Genomic DNA, 14,512 nt, shown 5'->3' with positions numbered 1-14,512 from the left:
AAACAAAAATTAAAAATTTAAAATCTGTCATATCATTAGGGTTCAAATTTTCATGTGGTTGTATTTTGCCAGATTTTTTGTACCCACTTATGCAGAAAGGCGTTGGACCACCCAGGGTTATTTTTACAAATCGCGGCCAAAGGCCGCCAACGCAGAAAAATGTTCTGTGCAAAAAAAACTCTGGATCGGCCTCATATTTCGGACCCTCTTTGGCCAATTTGTGGGCTTTTGTAAATATTTTTCGACATAAATTTTTAATTTCCGCTTTCGAATCCCAAAAACGGAGATCAAAACGCGTCTTTTGATACCACCTTTGATAAGAGTTAGATGGTACACGGGCTCATAAAACGTTATCAAAAAAAAAAATTTAAGCCAGTAGTTAAACCTTTTTTAGTCAAACAATATTCAACGATTTTGTACACATTTATAGAAAAAATAACGTTTAAACGAAGGATTACATTTAATAACTTTTTGACTTTATGGAGCGACATTCCAGTTAGACGAGGCTGGCCGTTCGGATGCAGCAAAAAAGGTGAAATTATGCGAACGTCAGTCCCATTGATACTAATCACTACTGGGAATCCTGTTTTAGAGTAAAATACAATTTTTGCTGTTTGGGTTTTAATCCACTTCGCACAAATATGCTCCTCAATAATATCTAAAACCAGTCCAACACCAAAATCATTTCGACAGCATTTTTGATAGCTGCCAGCAAGGAATCTAAGTGTGGCGCATAATTTTAAAATAGGGATACAGCCTTCCCTCGAAAGCGTTTGCGAAAATAGTCCTTAATTGTGTTTAGTAATGACCAAAATACTTCCTTTCAAATCTGCAAAATAACTTCATTTGAAGCTCATCATTTGTCACTTAAACATTTACTTGGTGCTAGGTAGTTCCAAGGGATTGGAATGATAACGCGAATGTTTTCCGTATTCGCGACATGTCAATCACCAACATTTTCGCCATTATAAAATGGATTTCATATCACATAATATCTTGTAATAACAAAATCATTTTTGCAAATGCTTAAAGTTCCGCCACAAATTGATCAGCTGTTCATTTATCTGTCAAATCATCACTTTCTGAGGTTGGCAACACCAATTCAACTTAATAAGTTGTAATTCGTAATACCAAACAGGAGTTGAGTTGTCTGAAAGTTGAGTTGTTTTAATTACAACCCAACTAAGTTGAGTTGTATACCGTAACAGGGCATAAGAGACTTATTTTTTGCGGAATATGTTTGTAATTTTTTGCGTTTTCTTCATTTTTATGAAATTTTCACGATTTTTAGGTTAAGACACCATTAATCGATCACATTGGAGATGGATATGGATATGGGTATGGTTACGACTATGGCGTTAGGGTAAAGCTGGAGTCATTGGTGCCGTATGTCGTATCGCTGTATCCGTATCCCTAACGTAATCAGCTGTTTATCGTTACGACGGTAACCAAAACCCAATTGGTTGGCTGCGATACGGTTACGACCTTAGCGGCACCAATAATCGATTGCATTGATTCTCATAAGGTTGGTCGAATCAGCTGTTAAAAGGTTACCGATACGGTTACCGATAAAGCACCAATGTCTCCAGCTTTAAGGAAGTTTAAGTAGCCCTTTACTACTTGAATTTTCGACGTTGAACAATGAATTTTAAATTGATTTAGGTTTCGTGTGTTCATAGGTTTACGAAAGTGCACGAGTCCTTGGTGCCCGTACTTTAAACAAAATAACCTATATTCAGCCACACTAATAGATCATAACATAGTTAATAAATTCATCATAAAATTAAAATAATTGTTCTAAAGAATTATGCAGTTCAGGGCCTGTATTCAGGAAGTGTAAGTTTTTAAACGTACATTTTTCTTTAATATACATAAATTAAAGGAAGAAAAAGTGTATATTTTGAATCTCATACCATTTTCACACAGAAACTTAATCGAATCACAATTCTATTTAATGAAATAATTAAGTTTCCCTTTTCATACAGGGCCTTTTGCTACATTAAGCGAAAATCTGTTAGCAGCCCCAAAAAAATATTTCGTTTTTACAAAAAATAGTTAAAATGGAAAGCAGCTGTTTCCTTGTTAACTATAAATACAATCAAAATAAAATCACGCGCAACTATCCATAGATGTTGCACCTAACCAAATATGTGCCTATTTTCGAAAAAGCCATATTATTTTTTGTAGGAAAGGCGGCGAAAATTAAATTTTGAATTTTTTCGTTTTTTCTAATTTTCGTAAATTATTAAAAATAATTTATTTTTGATTGCCATTTCTGACAATGACAATAAAATTCAAAGCACCAAGCAAAGCCGCCTGAATTTTTCACTCGATTAGGCAATAATGAGATAATTAAGAATTTGTATTTTGTATGGAAGATTGAGTTCAATTAGGGCTTTAATGTAGAAAACTTGACTAATTATTTCATTAAGCCTCTGTGTGAAATTGGCATCACAGTTACTGAATCTACCCCCAGTACTTATCGTGTATTTGTAAACTGATTGCTTCCTATTTCTACTACTAATATTTTTCGAAAAATCGCAAATAAACAACACAGTTAGTGGATGTAAATTCGACCTGGGAGCAAAATGGCTGCAATTGTCAAAGAATTCGTCAGCCGAGCAAACCTCTTGTGATTGAATCATGGGGATAGATTATGCATGGTATATCAATACTTCCGTTAATGTATATTAAACCGTGTCGTAAAAAATACTAGTTTGCCGTATGCCACCAATATGATGTATTTTTGTAAAAAAGTTTCCATAAAATTCTCAAAGTTGCCTTTTAAAATATTGTATCATGCGCCCGTGCGTGCGTTAGGGTAGTCAGCGATACCTCATTCCAACTGGAAAACCCAAGTGGGGACAAGTCTTATTCCATTTTTTCAGTCCTTAATTATGTTAAATAAACCACATTCCGTTTTTCATTTTAGTTAGCAGCTAGTCGCCGACGATTTGTTTGAAAACTCTCTACTTCAGAATTTTATGCAAAAATACCCTATCTCAAAATTTGTTTCAAAAACGCCCCCTTTGAACAAAAGTCCGATACATTTCGTCGCTATATAGGGGGTTTATAAAAAAAATTCTGAAATAGATCACTCTTCGGCAGTTTTGAACAAATACTGAGCTAGGCTGTTTTTGCGTAAGAATGTAAGATAAAGTGTCTTTGAACTGGCGCCAGGATAGGTTATTTTCAGTGATCTACCCAGACATCTCCAGGGCTGGTAAACTGTGTCAACTGGTAGACGATGCTAACATTTCCACCCGACCAGCTACCCATACTCCTCACGCTTCAATGATCAGCCGAATTCATCTAATTCTAGAAAAAGGAAAGTGGGACGAATATAAAGCATACACAAATAGTATTTTCGCTGCCCTCCTAATCGCGTCTCCTAGTCCCGACTGATGTCCGTCAAGGGGAACGTGCTTTCCGCAATGCCATTGAATTCTCGTCGGCTCGTTTTATTTCTGCCGCAAGAATTCCGGAAATGCAGTTAAACATTCTAACGGAGGCCGCAACTTTAACGAGAGAGTGTGACCTTGTAAGACAACAAGACCCTGAAGACCACCAAATCAGGAACATAAACCTTAGCATCATACAGCTTGTGAACAGACACAATGGGAGGAACATCTAAAGAAGTGTTACCTCTCTGCCGGTGTAGGTAAAGTCCCTCTCAAACCAGTTTAGGCACAATAACAAAATATCCATCGCCTTGGGCGATAAAAAGCTATCACATGTGAAAAAATGAGCGAACGCTTTATGCCGGCAATACGTAATGCATTTCTCGGTCGAAAAATCCAGATGGCAAGTTAACAGACGCACACATAAGCATAAACACAACGCGTCTCTAATCCCATCATCGCCACAGACTTGCTAAACCATTTAAGGCCATCGGACTTGCTAAACCATCTAAAGGAGAAGGACCGGACTTTCCTGCTTAAATACCTGTCCCTGTTCACTTTCTTCATCCCTGAAAAATGGTAAACTGCGAGGGTGGTACCGCTACTAAAGCCTGGGAAATCAGCTAACGTCCGATATCTCTCCTATCGACAGTTTGAAGAAACTTGAAGCCGTCCGGCTCCTTTATTTCAGCGCAAACCTGCGACTTGCCAATCATCAGCATGGCTTTCGAAAATTGCATAGCACACCACCGCCCTAAACGCCATCAACACACAAATTAATAGCGGACTGCATGAAGAGCTCCACTATAGAATAGTAATTATCAAAAGCATTTGACACAGTCGATCACAGCACATTACTGCGAGATTTAGAAGCGCTTATCCTTCCTCCCAATATCAAAAGGTGGACTGCAAATTATCTGTGTGATCAGCAAGCATCGGTGTAGTTTAGGAACTTAACATCAAAACCCAGAAGAATTAAACAAAAGGTGCCCCAGGTCGGTGTCTTATTCACAATTTTGTTTAACTTTTACATATTGAAGCTAAATTCCCACCAGAAGGAGTTACCACTACGTCCTACGCAGATTACTGCACGAGAACGGGAACCGGTGCTGACCCCTTCATTTACGAGCTATGCTATAAAATTAACGACTATGCCTCTGGCCTTTCCAGATTTTTCTCCTCGCAAAATTTGGCACTGTCACCGAACAAATCCTCGGCGATCTTATTTACAACGTGGACGCGACAGATGTCGGCAATATTGGACATCCAAGTCGATGGCATTTGGTGGGTGGTAGCGTGTTCCGCCTACCACACCGAAGATCCGGCAAGGCAACATCAAAAATTTGAAAACAAATTTTTTCAATTAGAGAAAAGTTTTCCTATGCGGGGTCGTTCGGTATCACCGTAAACATGTACATAGGTCCCCGTCCCGAAAATTAGTAGAAAAAATTAAAAAAAATGAGCACGACGCAAATGGAGATGATTTCGCCTTGCATTTATTTATTTTTAGATCGATGGCATTACGCTACCGCCTGTCCTACGCCCAAATATACTTTCGATCATTACGTACATTTTCGCAGGCATACAGCCGCAATTGTACCTAAATTCAGGGCTGTAACAATATCCGCAAGTCCCTTGTCGCCAGCACTTGGAGTAAAGACAAAAAAAAGGCTCTTAGCGCCTTATAAAGAAATTTTTGGCAGCTTGTATGCTACGCTTCTCCAATATGGTCGATGAGACTTAACATCGAGCTCAGAACATAATCTACACAGTGAGGCGATAATACTCCCCATAAAGGAGAGAATTAAAATGTTAAAAAAGCAGTTGCTGTTGAATATCCAGAAACCTGGGCATCCCATCAGACATCTGATTGAAGAAGTCCCGCGACCCACGAACATAAGAAGTCATCTCAGTACGCACTATGAAGAAAGTCGGCACTCAAGAAGTTAGCCGTAAGAAGAAAAGAAGCACAAAGAGGCCCTTAGTGACATCCACGAAAAGCCGTCGTATTACTATGCCATATGATGCAATCATTTTGTCCCGAGTCTCTGAAATAATGGTACCAAACCCTCTGTTCTATAAATATCAAATACTGATCACACCAAAATACGCAAAATCCAATAACTTCTAACCCAAAATACCATAGTTCCAAAATATTTCGAATCAAAACGCAACCTGGTAAAGGCGTTTACCGATTATGTGTGGATTTTGCCTAGGGCATCCTTATGCTTGTATGGATCAAATGGCTGTGTTGGCAGGTGCCGTTTCTCATCATAGAGTTTATGGAGATGTTCCCTTAACCCTCTTAGAGTATAGATCAAGCAGGTGTTTGCTAGGATGACAATTTTGTAAAAACTGTATGTTCAGCATTTCGCTATATTCTTTAATGTTGTATTTGGCCTCGCTATGTAGGCGATGTTCAGGAGTATAACGAGACTACCCGTGTCAAGTTTGAGGGCAGCATTTCGGCAGGCCTGCAGCCTTTTCCATTACTGGAACTTCCAGCATACTGGAACTCATTATATGTAGTTATAAGAATTGGAAGTAATCGTGCTTTTTCTAAGTTTTATAGGGTGTGCCCTCATCTTTGTAGTTTTGCCCTTACTCGAGTCGATTCCCCGTCTGCAAAAGTTAACGGATAATACTATGCCCGTCGAAATAGAAGAAAAAAACCTCAAATTGGCGGTTGTACTACAACCAAAAGAAGTGGACGTACTGATCTCAGTGTACATAAATATATACAAGGTGTGTCAATTAGTTACGGGAACTAGTTACAATTTAAAAACTGACAACACTTCTTTATTCGGCATCATCTGTTTAAGAGGAGGCACCTTTCATTTAGTTAGAGTTCAAAGTTGACGTAGATATCACGTTTGATTTTTGTTTAATGAGGATTTTGTGGATGGAAATAAACCAAAACGACGAAGGTGAGACTTGGGTATTTGAGTATGACTCTGAGACGCGTAAACAAAGTCAACCAAAGCGGGGATATCAAAGTCACGTTACTGCAATACCTGGAAGAGTCACCCCCTCCCACAAGTCTCAAAAGGTGGACCGAAAATTATCTGTCTGGTCGGCAAGCATCGGTGCAATTCAGGAACGTAACATCCAAACCAAGAGGAGGTGCCGCAGGGTGGTGTTCCATCCCCACTTCTGTTTAACTTCTAAATATCAAAGCTACCTTCACCACCAGATGGAGTCACTATCGTTTCCTACTCCGATTACTGCACAATAATGGCCACAGGCCCAGGCCCACAGATCGATGAACTTTGTAACAAAATAAACAGCTATCTCCCTGATCTCTCCAGTTTCTTCGCCACGCAAAACCTGACATTGTCACCGACCAAATCATCGGCGACCTTATTTACAAATGTCGACCATATTGAGCATCACGCTACTGACTGTCTTCCGCCCTAAAATCTTGTGTGTGACGTTCGATCAGGATCTACATTTTTGAGAGCATGCAACCGCAATCGTACCGAAAATCCAGAGCCGTAATAAAATCCTAAAATCTCTTGCCGGCAGCAGTTGGGGTAAAACACAATTGGCCGGCCGATTGCATGCTACGCGTCCCCGATATTCTCGCCAAGCCTAAAGGTTACTCACTGGAAGAAAACACAGGCCTGCCAAAATACTGCCCTCAGAATCGCTACGGCCTGTCTTATGTCCCCAGAACACCACCTACACATTGAGGCGAGAGTACTTCCCATTAGGGAGAGACATGAAATGCTAAACAGTTTCTGTTGAATACCCAGAAACCTGGGCATCCCAACAGACATCTGATTGATGAGACTACACCGCCCAGGGGCTTAAGGGGTCATCTACGTAAGCATTATGAGGAAATGCAGCACCTGCGAACACAGTCGTATGAAGCAAAAAAGCACAAGCATGTGATATCCACAAACAGGCGTCGTACCTCCATGTCGGGAATTGCCCGGCGAATCCAATACTTATAGAAAAATGCCCAGAACTAGCAGAGGAGGAACGCACTCTCCCTAGGGAAACGCGCCTCACTCTAGCACAACTTCGATCTGGATACCGAACAGGTTAAACTATTACCTATCTAGAATCAACCCCGACATACAAAATGTATGTCCTGCTTGCAATGTGTCCCCACATGACACCAACCATCTCTTCAATTGTAATGTGGAATCAACGCCTCCAAAACCCCTCTCATTATGGTCCACCCCTGTTGAAACAGCAAGTTTCCTTGGACTCCCGTTAGAGGCCAATGATGGCAATTTGTGATTGGTCGCACCTATTGAATGGGACGAAGCAGTGCTACAACAACAACTACATGTCAAAGTCATATCTGAAGGTAATATTGACTGTTTTTTATTTCCACGACATCATGCATTGTAAATACGTTCTCGCTGGCCAGACAGTGTCTCGAACTTTATGCTGGCGTTTTGGGGAGGCTGCGGGCACGTGTTTTTCGTGTACGACCCGAACTTCCAAGGATGGCTGGATCTTGCATCTCGACAATGCATCGGCCCATTCCTTGTGCGTTGTGACTTGGCAAGAACAAAAGGCATTCCAACGTTGCTCCTTACAATTTTTTTTTTCCATTCCCCAAGCTGAATTCGCACCTCAAGGGGACTCATCATAGCGGCGTACAGGAGGTCCAAGAAGCTGTAACTGTGATGCTAAACGAGCTTACTTCGGAGGACTAACGAGGGTGTTTTCAATCATGGAAGAAACTTTAGAACCGTACTGTAGAGTTAAAGAGCGACCATTATGAAGGTCGAACCTAATTGCCACTATTCGTTCGTATATTTTTGTATTTTAAATTTTAACAAATAAAGGTGTCTAAGTTCGGGTGTAACCGAACATTATATACTCAGCGTAAGCTTCAATTGCACATTTCAGATAAATTACTTTTCTACAAAACACATGGCACCGGCCGTTTAAAAAAAAAATTCTCCCCATTTCCTCTTATAATAAAACTTGATAAGTGAAATATCATTGATTCAAACCTATTTTTTGCTAAGCTATAGCTTATTATTCTAGTCTACAACCCTTTTAAACTTCTTTTATATCTAAGTTGCCGTGGTCTTTAACCGATCCCATTTATTTTTTTCTAGAAATATATTCTACTATAGGGAAAATTTGTGTACCCAATTTTATTACGATCCGTTAATTTTTCTTGGAGTTATGGCTCCCGAAACATAGAAAATTTCTTAGTCATAAAAGAGGCGGTGCCATGCCCATTTTCAAAAATGTTTGTGTTTTCAAATTTAATGTTATAATTCAAGTTAAAAAGTAAAATTCTATTGAAGCCCTTTTTCGCTAAGATATAGCTTATTATTTTCGTCTACGACCCTTTTAAAAATATTTTATATAAAAGTGGGCGTGGTCTTTAAGCGATCTCGTCCATTTTTTCTAGAAATATTTCCTGCTATAGGGAAAATCTGTGTACCCAATTTTATTACGATCCATTAATTTTTCTTGGAGTTACGGCTCCCGAAACATACAAAATTGCTTAGTCATAAAAGAGGCGGTGCCACGCCCATTTTTTTAAATTTGAAGTTTTTCCTATTTATTGTTATAAATCCACTTGGGAAATGAAATATCATTGATATAAAGCTCTTTTTTGCAAAGATATAGCTTATTCTATTCGTCCACGACCCTTTTAAAAATCTTGTATATAAAAGTGGGCGTGGTCCTTAACCGATTTCGTTAAAGCATTTCTTATAGTAAGGGCAACGTCTCTGCCGAATTTTATTACGATAGGTTTAACGATTTCTGATTTATGATTAGTAATATTTGCCCATTTAAACACTTTTTTCAAATTTTATCAAGTCTCAATATCAGTCCACACGTCAAATTTCAACATTCTAGGAGTATTATTTACTAAATAATCAGGTTTTTTGTGTTTTCCAAAATGTTATATATGTATATAAAAAGTGGGCGTGGTTGTCATTCGATTTCCCTCATTTTCCATACCAAATTTGGTGAAGATATCTCAATATTTACTCAAGTTAACGTGTTAACGGACAGACGGACGGACGGACGGACAGACATGGCTCAATCAAAATTTTTTTCGACACTGATGATTTTGATATATGGAAGTCTATATCTATCTCGATTACTTTATACCTGTACAACCAACCGTTATCCAATCAAAGTTAATATACTCTGTGTGCAAAGCACGCTGAGTATAATCCTCATTGTTTCCCCCATTCGCCTAGTAATATTTTGTTTTAATCAATTTGAACATGAACGAGTATGTAATTCAATATTTTGCATTTCAATCCTTTTAAGGTCTCTTTCTGAAAATGTATACACAAAGTGTATTTAAAGACAGTCACACTTCCTAGCAATACGCACACAAGCACACAGCACGTACACATCAAACTGAGAATAAACATCCTAAATATGTTAATTTTAATATTGATTACACCGCTGGATGCTCGCATACAAACTCCTGCTAAAACGAATCAACAAGAATTGGAAAGGATATTTAAAGTAAAAAGTATACAGTATTTGTATGTTGGAAAATGAACAAAATGCGGTTGATGAGTATGCGCATTACTAAGTTTAAGTTTAAAATATATATTAAAACAAATTACTTAAGCTTAACATATTTTTACTATAATTGAATACTCAATTTTTCGTGATAGCAAAAGATATACAAAGTTCCGTGATAAAAACACTTACAACGGTCGGGTTTTTTGAAGTTTTTGCGAAATTTAATATTTAAAATTATATCTCCAAAGAAAGGGAAATTGTGAAAAAACGTTAATTGTGTCAGAAACAGTTATACCTTTAAGGTGTTTTTATCGTGCATAGTTCTATAAATTTTGTCATACTAACCATGGTCGAATAACCAACCAGGGGAAGTTAGCCGTCAATTGTCTCGCTCTAAATTCTTCTATGTTCTGTCTATTGCTACTGCTATTTGAAAATTTCTCACCAATTTTGTCCCCGAAAAAGTGTTGCTTTTTTCATTGTTCAGGAGTAAAATATGCCACTTTTAGTACTTTTTCACATAAACTATTAGGTGAATATCGATGGACCTTTACTGGATTTAATTACAGAAATTCAGTTAGGGTATCTTTAGTGTTCTCTTCCATAAGTAAGGCCGTGCTAAACTAATACTTCCATATATTTGATATTATCATTATATGTGACCCGGTCTATGAAAAGGTGGCTTATGACTAAAAAAAAAAACAGCTGTTTACCAAGGATTTTTCCTCTGTACAGTACTAGTGAAGGCTTTCGAAGAATGTTTTTCTCATTCCTACAAGAACCCCAAAATTGTCGTATTATAACTTATTTAGAAAAAACTTCGGCTAAACAGTGGTATTCTAAATATATAAAAAATTTTTACTCACTGTTGCTGTTTGGCCCTAAAAATCAGAACACTAAGATGAGAAGAAGCACTGCAACAACAAAAAACAGGAATGCTACACTTAAGGATTGTAATTTAGAATATATGAATCCGGCTGGCTTCGGATTAGCATATTCTGGTTCTAGGCCGAATGCCACTGGGCTAGTCTATCCCCTGTTATATTTTGATAAATAATAACTTGGTAGCATTAGTAATACATCATGAATTCAATTGTCAAGCATGCTTGGGGGATCTTCTGATTAAGTTTGTTGTTATATATTAGAAGAGCATATTTTTTAATCCCGACTTTCAACGAGAAATCAATAAAGCAGATGAACATGTCAATGAATGTCCCAATTTAAGGGACGGAAACACATTTAAGACTATCACGGTCACTTCCAAGTCTGACTTTTCATCGCACCCGAAACCCATTTCAGTTCCGCCAAAGGCAGAAAAGTACAACTCAATAACTGACGTACATATGTACGTACTTTATATGAATAACACATGTTTCTTTTATGTCCGGGTTTTCAATGAAAGTTTCAACTGCAGTTGAAATTGGGATCAGTTAAAGTGGCCAAATTGCATTTTTTTATTTTCATTCGATCCTAAAAGTAATGTTAACTCGCACTGGTCCTTTGGATGCAAGTTTGCACTGATATGCTGAAAACAGCAATTTCTGTAATGGCTTTCGTAGCAAGGTATTTATTTTTCTACTCCTATTTCTTCAAAGCGGTTAAAAATTTTACCCTCTTCTGACCGTCGAAAATACATCACTACCGTTTCAGATAGCGTACATCTTCTGTCTTTTTTTTATTTACTTCACCTGGTGATTCCACCATGATACATAATTATGTTTATGTTTTTTTTTATCTTTTTTGTTCATATTATTGTTTGTTTAATTATGTAATTTCTTTGATTACGTTTTCTGCTCTTTGTAATTCACATTGAACTTTGTATTGGATTCTTTTAAGTTTTTGGAAGAATTATATTTTCCCAATATATGTACTTGAATACATACTTCATACATTATTTTGCACTGAGTTTAAATGTTAATGAGTTTAAAAGTAGTTTGGAAAAGAAAATCAATATTAGTATGCTAAATCATATTGTGAAGATTGTAACAAAACTAGTTCTTAAATCATATATATTTATATACAAAATTTATGTATGTATGTGCTTCCATCGTAACGAAGACTAATTGCGATGATTAAAGAAATTGAAAAAGTGAAATAAAAACAAAATGAAAAAAAATTATCTACTTATAAGAATAGAAACTTAATAATAATGACTTATATACATATAACGGATTACACTTATGTAAGTAATTATGAATTAATTTTTGCTGCACAATTATTCAATTAGCTATTTCCATTTTATTTAAGGCACAATTTCAATGCCTCAGCTTCCTCCTCCAAAAAGTCCAATTTCTTCATGAGTATAATCTGCAAAAAAAAATAAGAGTTATTGTGTTGTGTTAATAGTTAGGTTAGGGTGAACTGGCCGCTCAATATAGCAAATAAATAGAACAATTTCGTCCTCTTGGCATATACTAGAAGTTTTCTGGGACCTCGGTTAAATGCTCTGCCGCTGTAGAGTTATCTACTTGTAACAAATATACTGGTTATATTTTAAATTTATTATTATTAGATTTTTTATTTTTAGTTATAAAAAAATGAAAATATTTTTAGTTCAACAAAAATATCTTTTTGAAATGAAGTTTTAATTATTTTTTTAAATATTAAATAGAAATATTTTTATTTCTATATTGGCGATCCTACCAACGGACCTAAAGTTTTCTAAGTCTACATTTAATACAATTGCTGAATGTGGCGCTTACGTATCGCACAGCTACTGACCAATACAATACCGCAAATAGAAGTGCAACTAAGTGACGTGCTACCAAAGAAAATTTGTTTTAGTTGCCTGAACCAATTGCAGACTATCTACCGGTTTCAGCAAATGTACACAGGATCCAATACAATAATACGTGAACTCATTTCTCGAGGAAATGTTGAATCAAAAATATCTATATACACTTTATTTTTGAACTAACATCAAATCTAACGAAACAAGAGAATTAGTGAAGATTGAATAGTGAATTCTAAAACGAAATTCATCTAAAATAACTTTCTAAAATTGTGCACAAATATCATCAAATTTTTATATGAAGTGAACTAAAGAAATTATTATACTATAATAAACATCCAAATTTCAAAATTTATTATGCAAAGATATAAACTATCAACTACATATATATCTGTGGCAATTTGAAAAAACAGCCTAATTCGAGTTACGATAATGGCGATACATAGACCTTTATCTGAAAAGCTAGCCCCAATTCACCATTGTAACTTCTTATATTTTGTAGCAGCCATTTGGCGCTAGGGCTATGAGTAAATAACACAGGGAGATCTGTAACGGATTTCTGTTATGAAGCCAGAATATCACTTTTATCCTAACTCGAATTAAGTTGTTTATTCTAATTGCTATAAATAAAAAACCTACGTAACTACAAATATTCAAAAACTTTATTATCGATATTTAAGACGTAAAACTAAACTAATTACTTTAAAATTAGAAAGTATTTACAATAAAATATCTACAACAAATAAATTTAAATAATCAAAATGAAAATTTTTGATATAATAAATTTTTTACTTTTAACCTCAAACAAATAATTTTCAAAATATCAATTTGAGTATAGAAATAAAAATATTTCTATTTAATATTTTAAAAAATAATTAAAACTTTATATTAAAAAATATTTTTGTTGAACTAAAAATATTTTCAAGATCGCCAGTTTGTATCGAGCTCAAGGCCTAACAATAATTATTTTTTAATTATTATTGTTAGATAAATTTTTTCTTAATTGAAAAAATTTTAAATTAGAATAGAAGAAAGAAAAAAATTAGACAACTGACATTTTTTCTTTTTTTTTTCTATCTTCTATTCTAATTAAAAATTTTTTCAATTAAGAAAAAATGTATCATAACAGTAATAATGATAAAATAATTATTGTTAGGCCTTGAGCTCGATTCAAACTCGCGATCTTACAAATCATTAGGCCGATATAACAACAAAAATTGTAAAAATATTTTTATTTTTTGATAATTAAAAATAAAAAATCTAATAATAAATTTAAAATATCTATATCTTTTTCTATAAATCTTATAAAATGAAGTCGCTAAATGCCATGTACGCACATAACTTCACACAGATTGCTCCGATTTTAAAACGGTTTTTTGCATTTGAAAGCTTAGCTACGTGAGATGGTACAGTTAATATAATTTGAAGGTATATATTATAGGGGCGTGGCAAATTGCCAAAATGTAGTAAAAAATCATAAAATTTTTGTTTACACAGCTATAACTCATAAAAGGATGGATGGATTTAAAAAATTCTGCTTTTCAGTAAAACTTTGAAATATTTACCTTCGTTCTGCATCAAAAAAATACTTGATTCCTTTCTTATATCAGCCAAACTATTTAAATAAAATAACATTTTTACCAAAAAATCCGTGTGTGTGATTGTTCGGTGTCAACTGTGTGCGCAAATTGCTTTTGAGTGAGGCGACACATAGCACTCGCTGCGTTATTTAACTTCAGGAGTACATTTATATGTATGGATGTATGTATGTATTTTGATATCATATCAGCTTGACATATGGATGTACATACATATTTATGCGTAGTTACCAAGTTAATGCAACATGAATGGTTAAGAATGCAAACATCTCTTGAAAAATACGCTTTCGTTAAAAATATTGAACATTTCC

General features: G+C 35.6%; 2 protein-coding genes across 10 annotated transcripts in view; one reads left to right on the top strand and one right to left on the bottom strand.

Annotated features, from left to right (window-relative positions):
* The window catches only part of LOC137252975 (uncharacterized), a 79,491-nt gene extending 65,949 nt beyond the window's left edge, over positions 1-13,542 (top strand). For 6 of the 9 annotated variants that reach the window (XM_067789155.1, XM_067789153.1, XM_067789159.1 and 3 more), the window contains one exon: positions 9,666-13,542. Coding sequence is in view for 1 of the 9 variants with exons in the window: in XM_067789162.1 (XP_067645263.1) it covers positions 9,666-9,677 (12 nt within the window). In the remaining 8 variants the exon portion in view is untranslated. The remainder of the gene's footprint in view (positions 1-9,665) is intronic. The other 3 variants (XM_067789162.1, XM_067789160.1, XM_067789161.1) reach the window with 2 other exon arrangements.
* mus301 (mutagen-sensitive 301) overlaps positions 11,535-14,512 on the bottom strand; it is a 34,519-nt gene continuing 31,541 nt past the window's right edge. The window contains exon 9 of the mRNA XM_067789152.1: positions 11,535-12,179. Within this exon, the coding sequence (XP_067645253.1) occupies positions 12,111-12,179 (69 nt within the window). The 3' untranslated portion in view covers positions 11,535-12,110. The remainder of the gene's footprint in view (positions 12,180-14,512) is intronic.

The sequence above is a fragment of the Eurosta solidaginis genome, chromosome 5 (genome assembly GCF_040869045.1).
Source record: "Eurosta solidaginis isolate ZX-2024a chromosome 5, ASM4086904v1, whole genome shotgun sequence".
NCBI classification, from domain to species: Eukaryota; Metazoa; Arthropoda; class Insecta; order Diptera; family Tephritidae; genus Eurosta; species Eurosta solidaginis.
Note: the sequence above shows the minus strand (reverse complement) of the source record. Positions and strands in the feature narration are given on the sequence as shown.